Source organism: Mugil cephalus, chromosome 12 (assembly GCF_022458985.1).
Source record: "Mugil cephalus isolate CIBA_MC_2020 chromosome 12, CIBA_Mcephalus_1.1, whole genome shotgun sequence".
NCBI lineage: Eukaryota > Metazoa > Chordata > Actinopteri > Mugiliformes > Mugilidae > Mugil > Mugil cephalus.
In genome coordinates, this window is record NC_061781.1 from 20872038 (window position 1) to 20897733 (window position 25696).

General features: G+C 39.1%; 1 protein-coding gene across 1 annotated transcript; it reads left to right on the forward strand.

The window, feature by feature from the left end:
* Positions 1-1405: 1405 nt before the first annotated feature.
* On the forward strand, positions 1406-20904 carry cwc22 (CWC22 spliceosome associated protein homolog). The gene is made up of 20 exons (XM_047601884.1): positions 1406-1482; positions 1578-1792; positions 2234-2511; positions 3430-3684; positions 3788-3916; positions 4026-4194; positions 5503-5556; positions 5647-5782; positions 7403-7609; positions 7713-7775; positions 7862-7957; positions 9725-9806; positions 10367-10427; positions 13953-14030; positions 14800-14952; positions 15069-15196; positions 16241-16342; positions 16651-16844; positions 20179-20410; positions 20463-20904. Exons 1-20 carry the CDS (start codon positions 1428-1430, stop codon positions 20740-20742), a joined length of 2967 nt encoding a protein of 988 aa, XP_047457840.1. The 5' UTR covers positions 1406-1427; the 3' UTR covers positions 20743-20904.
* Positions 20905-25696: the final 4792 nt, after the last annotated feature.

Genomic DNA, 25696 nt, shown 5'->3' on the forward strand with positions numbered 1-25696 from the left:
GCGGAAAATTATTGCACAGAAGTTATTGCACATGATGAGTCCGGAGTCCAATAATATATAAGGAAATATATATGTGAGGGTTTGGTTGTTCACGTTTTTACGGTTTAAACTATCACTCCAACTACAGATTCATCGGTGTTAGTCTTTCAGCTGGCAGAAATCATTATTTTATCATTATTTTTATCATTATTAATTTATTCCCCCCTTTTGAATATTTGGACTTTATTCTGAAAGTCGGAAGTTACCCTTGACCCGGAAGTGGTAGCGGATGTCGTAGGAGGTTTTCCGCCAGAAGAACGACACTGATTTAAGAAAAGTCGGAAAACTGAGCGGTAAGTTAACATTTAACACCAAACAAAGTTAGTTAAGCGGCCAGCAATTTTATTCATAGGCGAAGAGTGAAAGTAATTGAAGGTTTTAGCGACACACTAGCACAGCTATGGTATTAGCAGGCTGGCTAACTGTAGCTCATCCAAACACATGGCGATAATAATAAGGAGTTCGTTGGAAATGGGTCTTAAATAGCAGATGACATTGTTGTTATAATAACATACCCAAATTAATCTTAACCTAATCATTCAGACGTAAGAACTGTTCATTTGCTATTATCAGTACAACAAGCGGCCAGTTGTCATAGTGTTAGCTCTTCCTGTTTGTTAGCTACAAGCTAAGTTAAACCAATCTACATTGGTATATAAAGCGTCGTTTCTCTATTTGTAGTATTTATTCAGGAGTGTGGTGATGTTATTGTCTGCTGTGGTTGTGAAATGTGTGTTTATGCTATGGTCACTGGACTAAAAACAAAATAATCTGAAGCCATCACAGCATTGTAATGATTATTAGTTATGAAAATGTTCATGCTTTCAATTTTAAATTCAAGGTAAAAGTCAACTTTATTGTCAATTCTGACCTGTGCAACACACATACAGGATTGATTAAAGATTAAAGACATTATGTTTGATCAAGAAAATGATTATTCATTATTTATTGTTAATGTAAGAGGTTTTAGCCTTAGTCATTGTCTTCTTAATTACTCTGAAATAAAACAAATGATTGGACAAAATATGGATTTGTTTAACTTCTTTTATGTTAAAAAAATAAAATATTACCTGTGGGAGACAGATCAGATCTGTAACCGGGGTGTCTGCAAAAGTTAGTCCCAATTTAAGGCCTCAAAAAGTCTTAAATACGAGCATATTTGCGTTGTAGGTCTTGGCATTCACAGTTAGTTCTTTATGAAATATATCTATTAACTGTACGCAGAAATAAAACTAACTCTGGGTCTCTGATTTTCCTTATTTTACTCATAATGGTCTTTAAAAGTCTTAAATTCCACTTGTTCAAACCTGCAGAAACCCTGTGTAACACCAACATGCAAGACTTACAGTCAAAAAAAAACAATAATTGTGCATGTGTGTGTTTCAGGTATGGACTCTCCAGACAGAAGTCGAAGTCCGTCTCCAGCAAAGAAAGAGCACAGTGGTGAGTAAAACCCGCTGCTATGATTTTGTTTTCTTGTAGTAACAGGAGCTGTGATGTCCTAACACTCTTTCTTTGTCTGTTTTTCCGACCTTCAGAGGATGAGTCCAGTCCAGCAGCAGGGAAGCCCCAGGAGTCCAGCCCCGGCGAGAGAAGCCCCAAAGAACATCCGTCCCCTCAGGCCAGTAGTAGAGACAGTTCCCCGTCCGGGAGCCGAGCGTCCAGCAGCTCAGACGGCAGCAGCAGCAGCGATGAAGATGATGTACATCAAGGCGCAATGAGGAAGATTAGGAGCAGTGTGGCTCAGATCAAGGTAAGCGAGGTTTAATGTTGGTGACATTTGAGCGCACTGATTCAATTCAGTGTAAATTCAGATCTTACTTGGGTCCAAATAAGTAACAAAAGTTTATATTTTGTTTTTTGTTTTTTAATATATTCTGAATTATGCAAAGTTTTTCATGGCAACAATGTAGCTGGACAGATTTGTGAAGAAAGCTCTGAATAGAAACGCAGCTCGTTGATTGACAGTATCACAAATTGAAGAGGACTTTGTGTCCGTTAATGTCATCTTAAACTTAAGCTCTCCGGGCTTTTACTTAATGCAGGATCTCAGCCAGACTGAGTGTAAACAGCTTGGTTGTCTCTATTATTCTGATAAGCATGAAACCCTCCTGCATTCACATTGTTCCAGATCATTTTAACATGTGAAGAATGAAAGAAATTTGCTCACTCTTTTGCTCATTTGCTTTCCCAGAGATCCGAATCCGTAGAGAAGGACCGATCCAAATCCAGAGACAAGGACGGATCTGAATCAAGAGAGAGGGACAGATCCAGATCCAGATCCAGAGGAAGAGACCGGTCCGCATCCAGAGACAGAGACAGGTCCAGATCTAGGGAGAGATCCAGATCCAGGGGAAGAGACAGATCCAGATCTAGAGAGAGGTCCCGATCCAGGGGACGGGAAAGGTCCAGGTCAAGGGGACGGGATCGATCCAGATCCAGAGACCGCTACGACAGAAGACGCTACGGCCGGTAAGAGACAGACTTTCAAACCAGAACTATAGTGTAGGATCGTGCTGGGCGTTGTGTACAGGTTCATACTGAATACAGGTATTTTTCTCCTTTGTGATATGAATTTTTAATATACCGGTGTATTTGATTATACAGCGTTCAGAACGCTGCGCAGTGAGACACTGTTTCAGACCGGACCATTTTCAGTGAAGCACCTCTAAACACACATGATGCGACGCATCGCTTTGAGGCGTAGTGAAGATGTCCAAAGAATGAAGCAGCAAAACAAGAAGACTTGTGCCTAAAAAAGTCCCCTAGTCAGTTGTTTGTTTTTGGTTTGTTTTGTTTTTTAGGGGGACCAGACGTCCCCAATTTCTGGGGACAGTCCCCGTTTTGGATGACCTGTCCCTGAAAATGTTCCCAATTTTAGCTTTTTATGAATGAGAAAAAAATAGATGTGCACAGACTACAATTATTACAGTAGCTGGTCACACTGGTACTAATGTTACAGACATAGCTTTTTAAATATGTTTAAATATGAATAAATCTGTAAAAATACTGTCCCATTTCTTAGTTTCTTCTTGATAACATTTAAAAAATATATATATTTATATATATCTCCGAGCTGTAAATGTCCCCGGATTTCCGCGTCAGCAGGCTCTGCTAACACAGGGCCTGTTTTACTACTAGTGTTACTAGTGTGGGGTTATTCTACAATATTTACTCATCATCACAATAAAGTAGTCCATAAAGTAGTGCTTCGTCAATCTACTGCATTCACTTCCTCCCTCTGTGATTATGCATGAAAAAAACTGTCAAAATTTTGAAAAATACTGTGATATACATTTGTGTTTATACCACCCAACCCAAGGCCAGGAAACATTTGAGTCTGTGTCTTTTCATTAAATTAATATCGTCCTTTTTCTCCGCTCTAACCAGCGATCGTTACGATGATCGCCGCGACGACAGGAACGGTCGCTTTGACCGGCGAGGAAATCGGGACGCTGAGTTTGATCACAGGAGGCGGGGCCGCTCCGCCTCTCCTCCGGCTGACAGGGACGCGGCCGCAGCCGACGAGCCGCCGGTGAAGAAGAAGAAGGAGGAGCTGGATCCGATCCTGACGAGGACCGGAGGCGCTTACATACCTCCCGCCAAGCTACGCATGATGCAGCAGCAGATCACTGACAAGAGCAGGTGAGAGTTTACTCATTCCTTTCATGCATCTGTTGAACCTGTTGCATTTGAGGACGCTCTGACGTTTGCAGCTCTGTGAATATGTCTCTGTTGAAATGTGCAGCCTGGCGTATCAGAGGATGAGCTGGGAGGCTCTGAAGAAGTCCATCAACGGTCTCATCAACAAAGTCAACGTGTCCAACATTGTCAACATCATCCAGGAGCTGCTGCAGGAGAACATAGTCAGGGGGAGGTGAGCAGTAACTCACACGCACAACTAAACACTAACAACCCGTTTTAAAGTATGTGTAGTTGTAGCTGTGAGAGGAGTGATAAAATGCTGCCGTTTGTTCGTTCGTCAGAGGTCTGCTGGCTCGCTCTGTGCTGCAGGCTCAGGCAGCGTCGCCCATCTTCACTCACGTCTACGCTGCTGTCGTCGCCATCATCAACTCAAAGTTCCCTCAGATTGGAGAGCTGATCCTCAAACGCCTCATCCTGGCCTTCAGGAGAAGCTACCGCCGCAACCTCAAGGTACCTGTCTGTCTGTCTGTCTGTCTGTCTGTCTGTCTGTCTGTCTGTCTGACTGGTGATGCACGGAGTGATTACACAGTGAAAGGGTTGGTCGAAATGATTAATTCACTTAAAAGTCACAATCCTATGCATTTACACCAGATTCAATCATGAGCCAAGCGCCCGTTGTTTTAATATTGAACACACAACCACACAGAAACTTGCCTTGAAACATCACTTTATACTTTATTTATGCAGCACTTTACAACAACCCAGAGGTGAACGAAATGCTTAACAAGGGGTCGTACAACAATTAAAAACACACCAGAAAACGAGTATGATTAAAAAATAAAAGCAACAAAAAGAAGTTTTATGTTAAGATTTAAAAAGGCCCAGGTCAGTAATAAGATGCAGAATATCGCCCGGGAAGGTTCTGTACCCCCAGTGTAAGTTTTGACCTGAGCACTTCCAGAAAAAGCTAAGTTAGCCGACCTCAAAGCTCTGCCACACTCACGAACAGTTATCATCTCAGATAAATAAAACAAACATTAAAAGTTTGAATCAATTCTAAAATGGACTGGAAGCCAGTGGAGTGAATAAAGGGCAGGAGTGATGTGCAACCTTCTCTTAGTGTAAACTAGTAAATAAAACAAACTGACTTATATGAACTGCAGCAGTTTTTAAAACCACCGAATCTAAAAGAAAACTGGAAAAAAAAAATTAAATAAAATCTCTATCTACTATTTTGAACTTACTCTCTCAAGAGAGCACCCAAATAAACATCAGAAAATGCACTTGAACGCACCACGAAGACGTTCTGCATCAATAATAATTGTTAAAATAATAACTGTACCGACACCAGTAGGTGGCAGTAGTCTGTATTCTTCATTCTGAAAGGGGAAAGATTATTACATCTTTCAGCTTAACGACCAGTTTTACTTCACGAGTAAATAATTTCATCCCTGGAGTAAGAGCCTCACAAATAGCAGCGACTCTCTTTTATATCCAGTTTTTAAGTGGTTTTGATTGAAGTCACAGAGCTGGGTGAGTTTCAGCCTGAACAGACTGAAAATCCAAAATACAGAGATGAAAAAAGAAACTGGGGCTAAATAAAAGGAAAGAACTGGCAGAAGCTGCAGAGCTTTGAACTCCGTCCAGAGAGTCTGTTTACCTGCTGCAGCGAACGTCTGGACAATCTGCTCATGAGCTGTTTGTGGCAATTAAACACCTTCAAACCAATTTAATTGGCTGTAAAAACTGAGCATTGTTTCCTTTTATTAGCAGCACTGGTGTGAAGTGTATAAATAAGTCTTGTGTCTCCGTTTACAGCAACAGTGCCTGACAGCCTCCAAGTTTGTGGCTCATCTCATCAACCAGAACGTGGTATGTATTGGTTACCAGCCTCGGTGTTTAGTATCCGAGCGCTGATTTCAAATCTCACGAGCTTCTCTCTCGCTCGTCTCTCACCTTCAGGCCCATGAGGTTTTGTGTCTGGAGATGCTCACGCTGCTGCTGGAGCGTCCGACTGACGACAGCGTGGAGGTCGCCATCTCCTTCCTGAAGGAGTGCGGACTGAAGCTGACCGAGGTCTCGCCCCGAGGAATCAACGGTACACAGAGGCATCCGTATTCAGCATTTCAGCATCAGTTTTGAGTTTATTTTTCCTCCTCTCCTGTCAGAGCTTTTATCCTGATACTAGGGCTGCACAATTAATCGGATTTTAATCGTGATCACGATTTTGGCCGCTCCAATTAAATGAACCTGATCGTCTGCGATATTTACATTTAAAGTTCTGATCAAGCATTAACACTTTAAGACCTAAACATCCACCTGCGCATAAAAAAAACGCTTGCAGTATTTGAATTACCGTAACTCACTTAACACTGGGAAGGTGCGCTTTATGGAAAACAAGCTGCCATTACGGTAATGATAACACAAGACTGGGGAGCCCCAGGAAGAGAGAGTTGTTTGGAGGAATTGTTGGTAAAAACAATCAGTGCGTTTACATGCACGTGAAAAAAAATAATTATTGCCTTAATCGGACTATAACAGGAGAACTTAAATGCATGTAAACACACTACTCCGATTAAAATCAGAGTTCTCATTATCCGATTGAGACGCCCAGAGAATGCGATTGAATCAAAGTTTTCAATCAGATAATGCGTGTGCGCATGCTCCACGACTTTCGCTGGCGTGTGACCCCGGAACAAAAACGTCCAAGAAAGCCGATCGCAGAAGAAGAAGAAGAGAAACGGAGCCGTCTGAGGGATAGCGCGGATCTTACCTGCACCAGAAGTAGCGCGAACATTACGTACATGCTTAAAAAATGTAGTATTATCCGTCTGGTTATTGTTTGAAACGCCGGTCCGCCGCATGAATGACTCTTGTTTATTATATCATGTAATAGGTCAACCCGTAAATCGGGCCGTATTAACGTGGTATTTACCCGCTGAAAAGACACGTATCGCCACCTAGTGTGGAGGAGGAGAACAGTTATTCGATTGTAAACTGGGACAAGGACTGTAGCGACAAAGTCGAATTTTGAGCATAGCTCGATTAAGCTCTGCATGTAAACGCACTGAATGTTAGTTACACTCTTGAGATGTCATGAAGTTCTTCCAGACAAAAGCACAACTTTACCACCAACATACAAACCACTGTTGTTGCGGTGATGGTCCAATCACACGGTGCATTGATTGCAAGCCAACAACCATAGAAAAAGTCTGCTTTTTTCTATGTCTGGGTACAAAAAGAACCAGCTGGGTGCAGTTTCAATACCCAGCTTCGATTTACTCGGTTTACTGACGAGAGCAAGTCGTCATGTTGAGCAACTGAAGATGAGGAGCATCAAAGGGGAGGGGGTAGAGCCTCGAAAGGGGATCCACGTCCATTGTCTGGACTCGTTTTGGATTTAGGATGAGTGGCGTGAAGCAAGAACGAGCTGTATGCAAAGAGTGCGGCAGAGTTGTGTCTGCCACAGGATAACACAACTAATCTCTCAGACTAATCTGTTGTACGAGGAATTCAGGAAGACCAGAGCTAACGCCGCTTCCTCGTCCGTGTCCCTGCACTGCATGTTTATTCAATAAGCCCTTTGTATATTTAAATTTTTATTATCAAGTGTTTATTCAAGTCTCATTTTGCACTGAAAACAGTTTAAAAGTTTTTCCCTGACATGATGAATAATCGTGATTACAAATTTAATTTTGACCATAAATTCCTCTTTCAGCCATATTTGAACGTCTCAGGAACGTCCTTCACGAGTCGGCCATCGATAAGAGGGTCCAGTACATGATCGAGGTGATGTTCGCCATCCGGAAGGACGGCTTCAAAGACCACCCTGTGATCCCAGACGGCCTGGACCTGGTGGACGAGGACGACCAGTTCACACACATGCTGCCGCTCGATGACGAGTACAACACCGACGATATTCTGAGTAAGACGTCGGAGGAGGAGGAGGAGGAGGAGGCGGAGGAGGCACTCGTGAGAAATATTCTGTATGTGGTCGCCCTAATGTGTGTGTGTTGTTGTTTTGTTAGATGTCTTTAAGATGGACCCAGACTTCCTGGAGAACGAAGAGAAGTACAAAACCATTAAGAGAGGTGAGAAAACGTCACACAGTTTAGTGTCCAGTCGGCCGTCACCTCCTTGAATCTTTGACCGATCAGACGTCTGTGCTCTTTGTCAGACATCCTGGACGAGGGCAGCAGCGACTCAGGGGAGGAGGGAGACGGCAGCGACGAGGAGGACGAGGACGAAGAAGAGAACGAGGAGGGGGGAGAAGGTGAGACGCATGAGTCGACCTAAAGTATTATTCAACAGATAATTACTGCTCAGGAAATATAAAAACACTTGGAGGCTGCTTTGAACACACAGGAGAATTAATAGATCCCATCACATTATGGAAAATAGTGTGTTTTTGGAGCTGGACCCGTAACTAGAGCGTAGAAGTGCAGACATTTGTTCTCATGAGTCCAAATCCATGTAGATATTATCTTTAACTTATTTGTATGAGCTATTAGTTATAATTTTCAATAAATTACTTGGGGACATAAGTGAAGTCAACTTTATTGTCAATTCTGACATGTGCAACACAATATAGGATTGAAATTACCATCCACAAACGTTGAGAACTTACATAAAATATTTAAAATATAAAAGAGACAAAATAAAATATATCCTGTAAATACAAAGTAGACAAATAAGAACATGACATGGTGCATAGACCATCTACATAAAGTGACTGATGCTGCCCTGAGCTGAATAGTGCAGAAAGGCTGGAGTGAATATATGTCTATATATATATATATACGTAGACATATGTCTATATATATGTCTATACTGTACATATATATTCAGAAAAATGAAGACAAACAGTTAATTTCACTATTTATTTACATAATACACAACTATTTACTCACATGCCATGAATCTGATTATTATTATCTTTGTTGTTTGTTTGTGTCTTTGTTTTTGTATCGAGAAGTCTGGAAAAAATGTGGTATTTTGGTTCCCTGTGTTTCAGTAACGATAAACTCAACTCATGATTTGATATGATTTCTAATACTGGGTTAACAATACGATCTTCTCACATATTTTTTTTTAACAGAATAATCTTGCAAACTACTGAAAAAGATTCCTTCAATTATTTCTCAGACTAAAAACACATTTTTGAGGCAGGATGGAACTTAAAAACTATGCAATTAATGCTTATTTAAAAAAAAAAAAAAAACATACATATTTAGTTATATAAAAACTACAAATTATGTTTTCTCTTTACAGCTTAAACAGAATCACTTTTTATTTCTCTGAGATGGCGTAAACTGTGCAATTCAACACATATGTCCTCTTCTTAAAAGTGCAACAGAAATTATATTTTATCTTAACAAAAAAAAAATGGATGTTTAAAACAAATCTTGCATGTGTTCCTAGTTTGGGATTTACATGTTGTCTCAGACATGATTATGACTTTTAAGACTCAGTAGTAGATTCTAATTTAAAACATAAATTCCTAGATTTATCATTTGTATTTCTGAGACTATATTGGTGATTGTTTGATTTACACTTGAAATATTTCATTTGTTTTGTTGTTCTATTTAGTTATTTACCACAATTTCAACTCTAGTTTGTTTTCGTAGCTGAATTTGTTGCGTGGGACTCCAGGAAGACTAGTAACCAAGCTAGCTGGAAGCTAATGGGAATAAAAAATAAAGACCTTACCACACTAAAGATGATGGATGTTTGGGACTCGGGGTCCGTCCTGGAGTTTCACTAGTGCCTCCACTGGAATGAGTCGAGGCTCTGCCAGCTGCTTTTCAGCTGATTCAGCGTTGTTAAATCTTCAGTGGAATATAAAGTAGATTCTTTACAAGGCTTATGTTGTCACTGCTTCCAGAGATTTGTGGTATTTCCACAACATTTTTTCCTCTAGTTTTTCCATCTTACTTTGACATGTACTGACATTTAGGTGCAGAACGTGTGTTTCAGCTGGCTGTAAAAACACTCAAATGAAACCTAAAGCTGGGTTCTCTCTTTCACCCCCTTCCCACAGATGAGAAAGTCACCATCTTCGATAAGACAGAAGTCAACCTGGTTGCTTTCAGACGAACCATCTACCTCGCCATCCAGTCCAGGTACACGCTCAGAGGAACACACGCTTTTATTTTTATACATATAAATACACATTCACACAGTCGGTGACTCAGTTTTCTCCAGTGGGAGTCGTCGGTTATTTACAGCTCCTGCTATATTTGATGGAGCCGGTCTAATATTTAAAGCTGTGTGTGCTTTGCTGTCTTTGTGAGGACCAGTTTGAGTCATAGGCCTCAGGTGTGGTGGGTTTTTTGGGGCTTTTCAAAGGTGTTTCATGTTAAATGTGAGGTGCTAAACATTGTTGAATGTCCTCACAGAGACAGACAGAGCTGTGTGAATGTGTGTGTGTGTGTGTGTGTGTGTGTGTGTGTGTGTGTGTGTGTGTGTGTGTGTGTGTGTGTGTGTGTGTGTGTGTGTGTGTGTGTGTGTGTGTGTGTGTGTGCAGTCTAGTTACCATGGTTTCATTGAAGAACAGTTTACAAGAGGATTGAGAAGTTTGCACGCACAAAGAAACACACACACGTTATGTGACACTTCACCACGTGAGCTCACATATATAAACACTCACTGATTGATTCTTTGTTTTGTTTTTTTTGTGTAGCTTGGATTTTGAGGAGTGCGCCCACAAACTGATCAAGATGGACTTTCCTGACAGCCAGACGGTGAGTTCACACAACGTGATGCTTCCAGTTATTATGAGGTTTTTATAAACAGGTTTACAATTGCTAAGTATATTTTTTACTCCATGGAAGCTGACAACTCAAAATACTATATAAAATATAATGTAGAATGTTATTTCTAACCTTTTTATACCTCATTTACAATTTATGGCATCACATAACAAACAGCTAATCATCAGTTATTTATTTACTACTAAATATTTGCACAGGATTTTTTTTTTTTTTTTTAAATATATGTTTGTTAAATTTTCACCATGCACACAAATAAAAGCACGGCAACGGCAAGAGCTTCGACAAAACCCTCTTGTGAGAATGGTGGAAATATTCAAACCAATATACGACAGATCCCGTGTTTACGTTTTATGAAAAACATCATTTACATATCAGATAATCCAGTGCATCATGTTCACACGTGACGTCCTATGATTCAGAAATAAACTACCTATGTCTGTGCCTCATGTGGCGAATTCACACCAGATAAAAAAAAAACTCTGTGTTTTACTCAAATTTATGTTCCATTGTTGTGGCTCTGCTACTTGTCAGAGACAGTTTTAATTACTTTGTAAATTATAATGGATGATAAAAAAAATAATTTTTGACACTATTTGTCCTGGAGAAGTAATAACCAGTGACCTGTTAGTGTTTAAATCACCCCTTCCTTTGCTGATGAACACATTAATGATTGATTTAATGATTTTATCATTTGCGTTAAAGCAGAACAAAAGTCTCAAAAAAGTAAAAACGCACCTGAAAAAACCTCATTGTTCAGATAATTTGCAAAATTTTTACTTTACAAATCACAGACATTTCTAATTAGACGACCTTTGTTATTATTACAAATGCTCAAAACTTACGATTTAAAAGCATCTTTACGTTTATTTTTATATCATTCACATCACTCACATAATGTGACCAGATGGTGGCGCTGATGAGCTAACTCACACATAAAACGTGAAGAAGGAATTTTTATTTATTTATTTATTTTATTTTTTTTGGGACCTTTTATAAAACCAGAGCTCCCACATCAGTAGGTACACGCTGCCTTTGTGTGTCTGTGTCTGTGTGTCGTCCTGAGGCCGGGTTGTGTAACAGTAATAGCTGGTTTCTGATGTTGACAGTTGTGGGTCAGTTGTGCTCAGGACGCACTGAGAAACGTCACGTGTCACAGCACAAGACGATCAGTTGTGTACTTGACTGTTTTTTATCATTGTGAGGACCTGTGTGTTTGTGCGTTTGATGATGATGTGTTTGTTGGCGACATTCAGACATTCAGAGGTGCGACGCTGCAGTTTCCTCCAGGGGGATTAAATTATTTTTATGTGTTGCGTTGTTATATCTGTTTAGTTCTTTGAATTTGTTATATTGGTTCGTTTTTCCCTTTTTTTTATTTAACCGAGACTCGTAAACATACAAACAAAAAGTCTGCGTCCTCATTATTTCATAATCCGTGTAGGAAACACAGTACAAGACACAGAAAAACTGCTTCTTCTGCACTGGTGCGCAAAACTAGTTCATATTCAAGGATGTTAAAGAAGAAGGCATCTTTTATTTATTCATTTGCATTTTTAAATTGTGTGTTGTTCGGTGCTTTTGAAAGATAAAGTTCAAACTTTAATCTGACAGATTCCAGGATGAGCTGCATTCGTTTTTAACAGCATGGATGTCTTCAAATGATTTAAAAGTAGAGACACTGTGGTTTTCCCGTTCCCATCAGGAACGTTGACGTGTTACATATGTTGTGTTGACTTGTAGATTGTGAGAACGAGCATCAGCACCTGTCCTCATCTCGTCCCTCTGACGTTAAACCCTCTCAGCTTTGACCTGAACCCGTGTGACCGTTTGAGCTGCTAAAAGACAAAATGATTCAAAACGCAGAGAAGTTAGACTCTTCTTACGAGTTGTGGCAGAATTAACACGTTGGTCAATTTCCAGGAGTTTAACGCTCGGATTTGAAGTCGTTCAACAAGCGAATATAACTCTTTTTTTTTCTAAGAATATTTAACTCCTAGTTTCACATATTTCTCATGTCTTTGCTTTTGTCCAACTCTTCTGTCACACTTTTTAAATCCAGTTAGTTTTCAGGCCTGAAGTTGCTCTTAAAGTTAGAGCTTCTGTCATATTTTCAGTTTTCCTGTTGAGACTCGTCTCATATGATAAATCTCGATTTTAGGTAGATTTTATGGATTGAATTCAGTTTTTTAAACTTTTTTTGTGTGATTCATTGTTGTTTAGTTAATTGTAGTTGTTTAACCTCCTGAGACCCTTCGTCCTCACACGGTGACATTAAGTTTTAGGTTTGTGGCAGCTTATTCCGCTTCATTTAAACCTGTTGTCCTCATAAGTGGACGCTTTAGTCTGACATTTATAGGTAGCAAAGGGTCAATACACTAGTTGGATTCATTGTACAACCAATCACGGGACGTGTTTATTTATGCTTATTAACTTGATGCACAAATTTAACAAATTCTATCAATGGTAACGAGCTACAACGTCACTAATTAACGAGTACTCGTTTGAAGACATTGGGATTTCAATGTTTGTAGTTCAGGAATTAAAATAAATACTTTACATGTGACTTTATTGGATTATATAGAAAAATAATCCCAGTGTCCACATATGAGGACATTTTTTTTAAAGCTGCAAAGATGATGCGTAGTTGTTGTACTTCATAGCTTCTTACTAATCCCAAATACCTTGGAGAAATTATAAATGCATATCTAACAAGAGCTCCGGCCTCAGGAGGTTAACTTCACCTCATCATGTCGACGTCTGTCGCCTGCGCATCGTTATCACATCGGCAGCTGTTTGAAGGATTTTAATGCAGAATTGATTTCTAGTCTGAAATAGAAAAGGTTGCTGCATCCGAATGTGACAAGAAACACTCGGCAGGAACCGTCCTCTCAAGTATTCACACATAAACACTGTGTGTGTCTGTGTTTGTGTGTCTGTGTGTGTGTGTGTGTGTGAGAGGTCAGAGCCGGTGACCTTGTCAGTCGGCATCAGGACTGAATCACTCAACACAACAGCTGAAACACACTTTGAAGACGTCTCTGTCTCACTCTGCTGCTCTCACTCGCGCTGAAACACAACGTTTCCATTGAAGCAAAGAACCAAGTGTTTCCATCAATACTCCTGAATTTGAACAGAAGCATAAAGTTAATGCATGAATCCATCCAGTTGTTCAAAGCCGTATAAAACCATCAGATCACATTAACATGTCCCATTCCATTTAAAAAATATATTATATACATATATCAATGCATACCTATGTTAAAATATATATATACATATATATATATTTTCTTCTTTATGTTGTTTCTTTGTCAGTGACTTTGTGTTTTAGATGAACTGTCTGTCCTGATCAGGTCTTTGCATTTTTATTCTCAATAGGACTTTCCCTGGTTAAATAAACACTAAATAATAATAAAAAATAATATAATAATAGTTATAATGTGGTTCGCTTACAGCTCATGTATTAATGATGATGTGTTGTATTTGTGTGAGCAGAAGGAGTTGTGTAACATGATCCTGGACTGCTGCGCTCAACAGAGGACCTACGAGAAGTTCTTCGGTTTGCTGGCCGGGGTGAGACGCACAAAAAAACACACCCGTCTTATTTGTCTTTATCTTTAGCTGTGTTTCCGTTACAGTTTTTCACAAAATAAAAAGTGATATTTATGAAATTTCGATATAGTAAAATTGTGCTTTATACGTGTTATTATTGAAAGTTTTTTGCGAATGAGCTTTGACTCACTTAAAGTCTCGATATCTTGTAATTCTATTAAATTCTCGACCTCGCTTTGAGCAAGATGGACTTAAAACAAACTTGTCACATGACCCCTGCGTCATCTCCAGTGACGCTGGTGACGAGGAAATCTAAAAAAAAAAGTGTCTCCATTGTACTTTTGCAATAAACTTTTCTATCAATACGTCAGAAAAATCACCTCATCAGAGCATAAAAAAGTTTTAGCTTTAAATATTTGAGAGGTTTTTCTAAATTTAGACGTTTCCATTATTTTTTATTACAATATTTAGGTTTTTCTCATTTCTAGGGTTGATGGAAATGCAGCATATGAGAACGTGGTGTTGATTTAAAAGATGAAATAACATGTTTTGTGCTGTAGATGTTTGTCTGAGTGGTTTGTGGTGTCGAGACTTTTCATTAAATTTAGGAAAATAACTGGTTTTCCAGTTTCCACCTGAGTCAAAAGGCCAAAATATCAGTTTCTTTTTGCCTGGATAACAAATCAGAATTATCATTGTTATCGGTCAGTGTTTAAATTAAGCAAACAAAAAAAAAAACATGAAATTTAAATTAGATGACACTTATAATTATCTTAAACTGTGTGTTCAGAGGTTCTGTCTGCTGAAGAAGGAGTACATGGAGAGTTTTGAAGCGATATTCGCGGAGCAGTACGAAACGATCCACCGACTCGAGACCAACAAACTGAGGAACGTGGCCCGACTGTTCGCACACCTGCTCTACACCGACTCTGTTCCCTGGAGCGTAAGGACACACACACACACACACACACACACTCAGTTGTGATAATTAAACCTGAGCCTCAACCTCAAACTTGCATAAAAACTTCTTGATGTGTCTTTTGACTCTTTCTCTACCAGGTGTTGGAGTGTGTCAGGATGAGTGAAGAAACAACAACGTCGTCCAGCAGAATCTTTGTGAAGATCCTTTTCCAGGAGCTCTGTGCCTACATGGGCCTCCCGAAGCTCAACCAGAGGCTGAAAGACATGTACGGTCACACACACACACACACACACACATTAGTCCTGGGTGATCTCATCACAACTGGCCTCACACGTCTCCACATGTCAACATCTCTTTGCTTTAACAAATACATCAGCACGTGTTTCGTTAGCATTTGGACAGATGCCACTAGGGATGGATGATGAGTGGTGGTAATAACTAAAGATCATGATAAAAAAAAAAAAAATTCTACTTTCAATCCATGTTTTTGACTCGGTCTGTCTCTACATTTTGTCTTGAGAGATGAAGTGATGCTTCCAAGTTATGGTCAAATAAGCTGCTGAACTACAGGTTTAATTTGTGGAGAAAACTGTAGCGACTAATCAAAGAAGTCTAAAATTCACTTCAGCCTCTTCGTACGTAATGGACTGACTGAGTCCACCTGCAATTTTCAGCTTAGTTTTCATTTTTTAAATTTCAGAAGGTGATTTCTGGAATCGAATACAGGGACATTATTTAAAAAAAATAAAAGTTATCAAGATGAAATAGAGAAACAGGGGCAATTACAGTTAGTTTAATTTATTTTATTTATTTTTAAACAGCTCCAATAATCCAAAGGTTATTCCAGGTAGTTTACTGAGGTAGTTTACCACCAGCAGGGTGTGACTGTGCAAATGAATAATGCATTCAATTGTAAGCGCATTGAGCATCTAATGGAGAAGCGTTATATAAAACCAGTGCATTATTTAGTATCATCCTTAGTCATTATCTTTTTTTTTGCAAACCTTGCATTTTGGACAAGTTCATTCCTCATCAGCCTTAAGATATCTGAAGCAGTTCCATATTATTGATGAGGAGCCGCATTTATAACAGCTGAGCTACGGCTGCGAGGACGTCATGAACTTGCGTTTATTACGCATTCATTGCGAGATGGCAAATTCTCATCATATACGATAAGTTATGTTTTCTGAGATCATTTGCAAATATTAACGAGGTGCATGAAGAATATTTTTTATTATTATTATTATTATTATTTGACTTAGACACGGTATCGTCCTATAAAATCTAAACCTGTTTGTGTTTGTTTCAGGACCCTGCAGCCGTTCTTTGAAGGTCTCTTCCCTCGCGATAACCCCAGAAACACTCGCTTCGCCATCAACTTCTTCACCTCCATCGGACTGGGTGGACTCACGTAAGAGACACAAACCAACATAACTCTTTATACACAGATACAATGACGTCAGGGGATGAGGTCTGATGTTCCACAAGTTAAATCAATTTCAGGATTCTGTGCAGAACAAATGAAGAGTAAAGCTAAAGGCTGAGAAAAACAAGAATAACAGTTCAGAATTGGACATTGTTATTTTAGAGACTTCAAAGATTCATATATATTAAAAGTTTAGTATTAGTAAGTAACCAGTATAATCTGTAGTGATGAATAGGACAGTTACCCATTACTAACGACCATAAAACTAAACGTTATGTCACTTTGTCTCTCAGGGATGAGTTGAGGGAACATTTGAAGAACGCACCAAAGATGATCATGACCCAGAACCAGGAAGTTGAATCTTCCGACTCCTCCTCGTCATCGTCCTCCTCCTCCTCGTCAGACTCCTCCTCCTCAGACTCCTCCAGCGAATCAGACTCAGACTCCTCGGACTCTGACTCCTCCTCCAGCAGCAGCAGCAGCTCAGGTTAGTCCAGCGAGGACACAGACACTCGTCCAGATAACTGAAATTCAGGTGTCCCAGTCACTTCCATGGCCACACGTGTGTAACATAATAATAACATCTAGTCTTGCAGACTGGTTCTACAAACATTTATGAAACAATGAGGCTCAGTGAATCCCAGCGTGGTGCTGTGATAGGATGCAAGTCCAACATCAGTGTCTAACCTCACAAATACAGGGCTTATAAGACATTTAGCAAGAAAAAAAACAAACATGTTTATGCAGGATATCGCCAGGTTCGAGCGGGTAATTGAGTTCTCTCTGGAACGAGAGTAACACAGCTTTCCCTCTCCAAACTAACATCACTAGCCAATCAGAAGTAGGGGTGGGTGTTGGAAAACGTGTTTGAGATCCAGCTGCAGCAGATGCTGCATTCAAGACAACTCCGAGTTGTCAAACTCATAAATGACCGATTCCAAAATAACAATAAATGGCTGCACATATTTTAATGTTCATCAAACAGTGACAATATCCCAAACTTAGTTTTTCTCCTACGAGTTGTCACGTGAACGCTATGATATATGAAAGTTGAAATTTCCAGGTTTTCATGAAGGCATCATCTTAGCCGAAGTCACTGTTGTCAGAAAGATGGAGCGTAAACTTATGAAACTAACAGAATGTGTCGTAACTACAAACGAAGGACTTGAAGATAGTAAAATAATAACTATTATTAAATGTTAGGTTGTACATTTTCTAGTTTAGAGTTAGAATATGATCTACAGTTGTTTTTGTATAAACTGTAACTGAATTAAATAGTTAAATTGCTCAGCAAATAATTCCTCAAATTAATTAACTTGATACCTTCCCTGAGAAAAAAAGTTGAGGCTCAGGATTTTGTTTTTTTTTTACATTAAGCCCCACAAAACCTTGTGGAAAGCCTTCCCAGAAGAGCTGAAGCTGTTCTAGCTACAAAGGCTGAGCTGACGTCATATTAAACCCTATGGATTAAGTTCTCTTAATTTCATGTAAAGGCAGGTGAGCGAATACTGTTCTGTAAATCACTCAACCTGTAGGAGAAGTGTGCAGCAAAATAAATGGAACAATAACTTTAGGATAGTATATGATTTAAAAGTGGCACATAAAATATATTTATTATATTTTTCATTATATATATTAGACAGAAACTGATTCACTGTCTGGCAGGTAATAGTAAAATCCTTTAGATTTTTAACTGATAAACTGACAGAGAAACTAAAAGTCTTGTCTTATGTTTGCTCGTATATTGGACCATTGGATCAGGTTCTAGTTTTCTTACCTTCCCACATCTTTCTTTAACTAAAGAAAAAAAACAGTCTCCTGTCAGACATCTGGAGACGTGTCTGTCTCTGAGCTCGCGTAGCCGCCTGCCAGCTGCCTGAGTTAATTCTGTCAATGTGATAATTTTCCAGCCTGTGGTTTTGAGCTCTTCATGTGTGACCATGTCTTGGCCGTTTGACAGATTTTCCTCCTCCTTCATTTCTGCAGTAAATTACCTGAAGAGAAACTGAACTTTTTTTTTTTTTCTACTCGTCATCAGATTACTTAGAAGAACTCAACATGTTAAACAAGACAATTAACTCTCATTGTAACTGGACTGAAAACAGTTGCTAGCCAGGCAACTTTTATGGCTACAAACTAGTTTCATATGTGTCATGGTCCCGTCAGTTTTGACAAATTATTTAAACTCAAAATTTGCTCTATATCTCTATAAAATTACATTTGCTTTTCTTAATCTGAGAGAATGTATTCATCAAACTTTCGCACCTGCAGAAGAACTGAAAAAAAAAAAAAACATTTCTGTACATTTACATGCAAGTGAAAAAACAACCTTAATCCAACTTTAACTGGACAATTTAAGCGCATTTAAACGTTCTACTCCATGTTCTCCTTATCCGACTAAGACACCCAGATAATGTGATTGGAAATCGATTTTACTCAACATGTATGCACCTTAATTGAAGTTAAACTAGACAACGCGTGTTCACATGCTCCACAACCGCTGCGCTGGCGTATGACCCTGCAACAAAAACATCCAAGAAAGCAAATAAGAATAAAACAGAGTCAGTAGAAGAACCACCTGAGCGATAGCGCCGTCTTATCTGCACTTAAAATAGCTGTGCTATTATCCATCGTGTTGCTGTTCTACAGCATGAACGACTCTCGCTGAAAAGACGCATATCGCCACCTAGTGTGGAGGAGTAGGAGGACATGTTCCCGTCAGTTATTAGTTTTTCTCCGGTGCATGTAAACTGGGACAAGAACCACATTCAGAAAGTTGAATTTTGAGCAAAGCTCCATTAAGCTGTGCATGTAAACGCGCTGATTATCTTGAGCTTTGCAGTAATTATATTCATCCCCAATCATCGTGCCTCCTATTGGCAGACGTTCGAAATATGACGTAAAGGGCAAAAGTGTGTGAGTTCTTTAACTAATAAGATGCTTGTTTTGTAGAATAAATAAATAAATAAAAGGCCCAACCACAGCAGGGACTCTAAGATCTGCCAGCAACTTCAAAACTATGAGACAGCAGCATCAGTATTTGAATAGAAAAATACTTGATTCATCCCCTGGGGGGAAGTTTGAGTGTCTGGTAGCTTGTACACAAACATGGACATCAGCGTAAGTGAGAGCAGCGCTAATGGAAGACTGGTGTTATATATATAAGACTGTATTAACATGCATGTCTGTGCAAAAGAGCGACAACAGTGCAAAAAAAAAAAAAAAAAAGGGAGCATTAGTTGTGTAGTCTGATGGTTGTGGGGACAAAGGACGTCATAGTGAGAGGAGTCTCCTACTGTTGATGCTATTACAGTGAGTTTATAGTTGTTGGGTGGTTTTCAGAGAACTTTCTTCAAACCTTAATCAGTTTGTTTCTGTAAGTAGTTTTTGTTAGAGCAGGTTTCCATTAACGTTACTCCCTCGCTCCCTGTCAGAAACCTTTAACTTATAATTAATTCAGACACATTTCTAATTACAATAGCGCACGACATCAAAGTTAACTTATACGCAGCACTATGTTTGCTAATTATTAGCAGAATATAGTTAACATTTAAGTTTCCTGACTGAGTGAATGATCTTAACTTGTGTTGTTTGTTCAGACTTCATGTCAAAATCTGTTATGACAAAACGTGGTATAAGTTACGTTTATTATTTATTGTTATAACTTAACAAAGATTTTTGTAAATTACTCCTGACTTGACTAGAGGTATGTTACCACAACCTGTCACACCTGGTACCTTAAAATATTTTAGTAAATAATGAGAAACTGTCTCCAGCTCAAGTGTAATCACTTCAATAATTGTTTTCATTTCGTCCTCCAGACTCTGACGCCAAACACAGGAAGAAGAAGAAGAGGAAAGAACTGAGTGAGGAGAAGAAGAAGAAGAAAGAGAAGGACAAGAAACGGAAGGAGAAACCCGACAAGAAACGATCCAGGCGCAAGGACGAGGACGACAAAGACGAGGACGACGACAACGACGCGAACCACAAGTCGTCTTCACGCAGGGACAAGGCGGAGCGCGCACGTGAGGGTGCACGTGAGGCGCCGCGAGGGCAGACGGGAGTGAAGATGGAGGGCGCCGAGCGGGACGAGAACGGGATGAAGGAGACGGAGGAAGACAGAGACGGCGGACGAGGAGAGGGAGAGAGGAGACGGAGGACAGAGAGAGGAGAGAGGGAGAGGAGGGAAGAGAAGGAGGGGGGAGAGAGAGAGAGAAAGGGAAAGAGAGAGGGGGGAGCGAGACAGAGACAGGGACAGAGACAGGGGGAGGGAGAACGAGGACAAGAGAGAGAGGGAGAAGCAGAGGGAGAGAGAGAGGGATGGAGAGAGGAATAAAGAGAACAGAGACAGGAACAGAGAGAGGGAGGAGAGGAGGAGGAGATAAAACGCCGGACGGACTGAGAGACGAGTGAATTCATTCATCCCTCTTTACTTGACTCAGTGCTTGGGACCCTCTTTCTATCTCTTTCTATTTTCTATTGTTTATTTTTGTTGTCAATGAAATGAGAAAAAAAAAATCATTAAAGTTGTTTTAGATGTTTTCTTATTCTGCTTCACTTGTTTCCAAGTCTCGACCCTCATTTCATTTTATTTTCCATAAGTTCAAGATGTAGCACTCTGGACACACAACTAATCACACAAAACGGAAATGTTTGAAGTGTTTGAGTATATTGTAATCACAACAGGAGACCATTACAACACCTCACCACACAAAGTGTCGGGCTGGATCTCAAATGTACAACAGACAACAAACATTTGTCTCTTATAGTGTTCACAAAGACAGATTATCATGTGATTTTCATTTAAACTAAACCCACAATCCTGTCACACAGAAATGGGAGAAGGTTTCTTTTTATTTTGTGAAAGACGTAGACAGTATCTCCTCTTAAGTCTAAGACGCTCTTTGCGATTGAAATAACAGTAAAGAAGAATAAAATGCAAACCATTCTTTGAATTAGTGATCATCTAGTAAGTTCGCAGCAAAACACAGAGACACACACTTGAAGACAGACAAAACAGTATCTAACATTTAATCCAGTCCACTCTGACCCATTTATAGAGGCCTTCTGTTAAGAGCAGGTATCAGGCTTTGCAGTCAGTTCTCTTTTATTGTCTCCTTGAGGGGAGTGGGGTGAAGACGGATTATTCTGGAAGCTGTGGAGGTTACGCGTGTGAATTTGGCCTTGTTTTTTAACAGATATCACATTGTAGGAAGCAGGTGGAACGGTACAGGATTGAATCATGCTTTTATATAGAAACAGCAGGAGGAGATGGGGAGTTATTTAAAAAAACTGGACTATTTCCACTGGTCATTGATGATAAATAGCTACTATACTACTACAGACCGATATTAAAGATGACCATTAAAACTTCTCACTAAATCCTTTTTCATCCACATGTTTAAACATTCTGCTTGGATTTAGTTTAGAATTCTCTTCGAGTTCTTCCTCTGCTTTTGGTCTGATTGGTGGTCAGTTAACCAGTTTTGCAGGTGGAGTGTGGACCAGCAGATTTACATCAAGTCTCTGATGGTTCTACAATGAGAGCTTCCCTTCTCTGGAGCAATAATCCCTATAATAATAATAATATCCTGTAGTCTGTGTTGCACTAATATCTTCTTAGTTTCTGTCTTTGTGCTGTAACCTGATTTAAAAAACTACGTATTTAAAACTATAAACATGAGGAAATAGTTTGTCCTTTTATGCACTTTAGTTTCTATAGTTCAAATGAAACTGTAACTCGTTAGCTTAGCATAAAGAGTCATAGATGTCCGAGTATCTGTAGATATTAGAGTTGTCACAGGACGATAATGGTGCGTTCACAAGCAGGAACGACTCTTCTCGAGCAGAACGTGAGAAAGACGATGGCTTTAGATGTTTCTCTGGAGTAAAACTTATTTGAATTTACTGACTGAACTGAGAGTTACCACATGAGTGTCAACTTAGATATTATTTATTGTCTTAGGGCACCTCCTTCCTTGTTCTACTGGATAGTTTCTAACAGCACGTTCTGAACAGTAATCTGCAACAATAACAGTAATAACATAAACCATATTTGCACATTTCTCTCCATGTTGATAAGGGTAATAAAAACTTGAAAAACATCCCTTTAAGGTACATTTAGAAAAAGAAAAAAAAAAACAGGCGTCTCCATACCTACGTAGACTGAACCATCACAGCTGTTCCCACAAACAAACAGCTGGATCCTGTCAGAGATAAGTCCTCCAACCTGGGCAATGAACACAAAGTTGCGGTCCAGAAAAAAATTCCCACAGTCACTCTGCTCATTTGTTCTGTAACAAACTTATTTTAAAGCAGAGTTTTACTGCTATTAATTTTAAATCACAGACAGTTTGCTGGACATTGCATCAGCTGAGTCACAGCTAAACACTGTTGTAAATAAACCTCATAGTTCCTGCATTTTGCATTTTCAAAAGGGCTTTTACTTGTTATACAGTGTGATATTAGTAACTAAACAATGTTCAAGAGTTATATCAACCCCAGACAAACGTCACAGAATTCAAAACTCAGAATGAGCAAGAGGCCCAGGTGTTGAGTAACAAATTATGAAATATACTATGTAATAAAAAGTCATGGTTAAGTAAAACTACTGTAGGTATTGTCCTCACAATGTGTGTTATTATAAATAAACACGTCATTATTTCTGATGCATTTATTTGCATGAGATTAAACTAACTATAAATTACTTAAGGTTTCAGTTTAATCCGCATAATTGCCCATAAGATACATTGGAAATCAGTCAGAGTTTGTGGTAAATAAATCTTATACTTCCCTTGTTTTTCACAGGGCTTTTACTTTGTAGTTAACTATTTTTACAGTGTGATTTGAGTGAAATCCAAATGTCACAAAAATCCCAAAACAGAAAGGAGCAGAGAATCAAAGGTCAACTTAAGTAAAATTAAAAAAGTATTGCCCTGAAAATGTACTTAAATCATGACATTAAACATAATATAATTTTATTTTTCTTAGAGAAGTCTGAAATGTTTTACTTAATGTTTCAGTTTAATCTGTTAAAGAAAAATATCCATGAATGCATCTATAAATAGTTTTATTAAACCAAGTCTGTGCTGCTCCGGTATTATGACAAGTCTGGGGAAAAGGACTTAAGATTCTCAGAGAAGGTGATTTAATACTCTGAATAATATGTTCTGTTCAAGTACATCACGTACGGGATGAGTTCTGTATCGTGCAGTCTCATCACTTTCAGGTTTTACCGCTTTAAAATGAAGAAAAAGTGCAGTGGAGTGTGTTTGTTTACAGTAAACAGTCTGATGTGGTGGTGTCAGCTTCACAATACGCTGATCTCTGCACTTCACTGCTTCTGTTTCGTTTTTTTCCATCATCAGGAACAAGCAGCTCAAACTATTTTACATCTAGTCACAGCCACACTCTCAGAATTTCCTTCATAAACAAGTAAATTATGAGCAGGAGACGTCCGTCACTGCTGACACCACCATTTTGCTTTCTTTTGAGGACAACCTTTGTCAGTAGCAGTTATGTTTTTAACTGTTTCAATAAAAAAAATAGCTTGACAGTCTAGTGAATTTTAAGATCCTTGCACAGACAAGCGCCCCTGACCTCTCCGTTCACTAAACGTCTCTTTTATTTAAACAGGTCTTTGGTAAATTGTGATTTCACGGCTGTTCTTAATCTGGGTTTCATTCTTCTTAAGTTTTATGTACTTTGTTTCATTCTTTTGTGTCTGTCTTTTTATTGTTTTATTGTGAAGCACTTTGTGGTTTATTCCCTGTGAAAGGTGCTATATAAATAAAGTTTACTTATTTGTTTACTTACTTTGTGTTTAGTAAGAGTAAATAATTCATAATCACCTCAGGGGGATTTTTTGTAGCTCTGATTGTGCCTCAACTTTTTCTCTGTAGTTTTAAAGTCAAAAAGTCAGAATTTGTCAAAATGTGTACATAGTGTTGCCTTTAAGTGGGATTTGTTAGCTTGAGAAGTCAAAATGCAAATGTGTAACATTAGTGAGACTTTTTTTATTGTTATTTGAAACTATAAACGAGCAACGTTAGAGTGAAATTTGGCTTCACTGGCTGAAAGAAACAGTCGATTAAAAAAGTATTTTTATACATCATTTTTAAAACTTACAATTAAAAAGGAATAATTTATTTATTAATGGGGTTTAGAAACAATAGTAAGAGGATTTAGTCTGACTGGAGAGACGGGAGGGGAACACGCAGCTAATAACATGCTATAGAGTGTTAGCATAGACAGGGTTAGCAACCTGGACCTTTAGCAGCGTAACTAAGGGAGGCTTCCGGGTAGAGGGCTGCATTGGGATCCCGCTGGGTCCCGCGGGTCCCAAAGTCAAATCTCGCGAGAGCGGGCAGTATGAACTTTGCAAACGGGCGGGAGCGAGCGGCTAAAAAAAGAAACACTGCGGGATCTGGACGTAGCCTAGCGACAGGATGTCAACAAATGATGTCGAAAGGAAGCTCAAAGAAGGTATTTACAGCACTAAGACAAAACAAGGCAAGTCTGACATTTGGAGAAACTTTTCAGTTGCCTGTGACAAAGATGGAAACGAACTGGACTTTGTTAGTTGTAACGAATGTCCAAAAATACTAGTCTACAACGGACACACAACACACCTGCTCTGTTCTCCAGGAAAACGAAACAAACAACCCCACGAATCTATTAATAGCCTATAAAAATGACGTGTTTTCTCCTGCGGGAGGTGGAGAAGACACAAAATGAATGCGTTTCTATCATTGTCATCATAAATACTCAAAGTTTTGCGGGTGCGCAGGGCTCTAGTTCAGGGTCACCTGTCCCAGTCCAATAAGTTTTATCAAAAACAGAGTGAAAGTAGAGAAAGTCTGCTGCTTATCCTGACCTCTACAGAAAGGTGTAAACTCTATGACTTGTCTCTCATTTCATTAGCCTAATAGCATAATTACCTAAATCATATATGAAATTTTCAGAAAACAACAACAAAAAATCAATTTTTAGCAGCACACTGGTATTTTTTGTTGATATTGTAACAGTAAATTATGATAATAGGCTAACGATTTGTTTAAATACACTGTAGACTCTGGTTGTCAAACCAACAGACTCTCCATATGAGTGTGTTTGTGTAGAGACAATTAGTTATGTGTATTAACCCTTTATGGGGCAAGGAACCATATCTGGTAACTTCATCCCTCTGCTTCTGAGTGAGGTTTAGAAGCGTGTGGTTTTCATTCAGCCAATCAGAGAAGATCAAGGAAACAATCTCAGGTCAAGTCCTGGTCTAATGTGGTCTACAAGGTCCACCTCTGCATGAACTCTGAGCATAACTGATATTTATTAGGTACCAAG

Excerpts from the sequence above, each read along its gene's own strand:
- cwc22 (XM_047601884.1), top strand. The coding sequence starts at position 1,428 with ATGGACTCTCCAGACAGAAGTCGAAGTCCGTCTCCAGCAAAGAAAGAG. Across the intron at positions 7,776-7,861 it reads GTACAAAACCATTAAGAGAG|ACATCCTGGACGAGGGCAGC; the intron begins GTGAGAAAACGT and ends GCTCTTTGTCAG. Across the intron at positions 16,343-16,650 it reads ATCGGACTGGGTGGACTCAC|GGATGAGTTGAGGGAACATT; the intron begins GTAAGAGACACA and ends TTTGTCTCTCAG.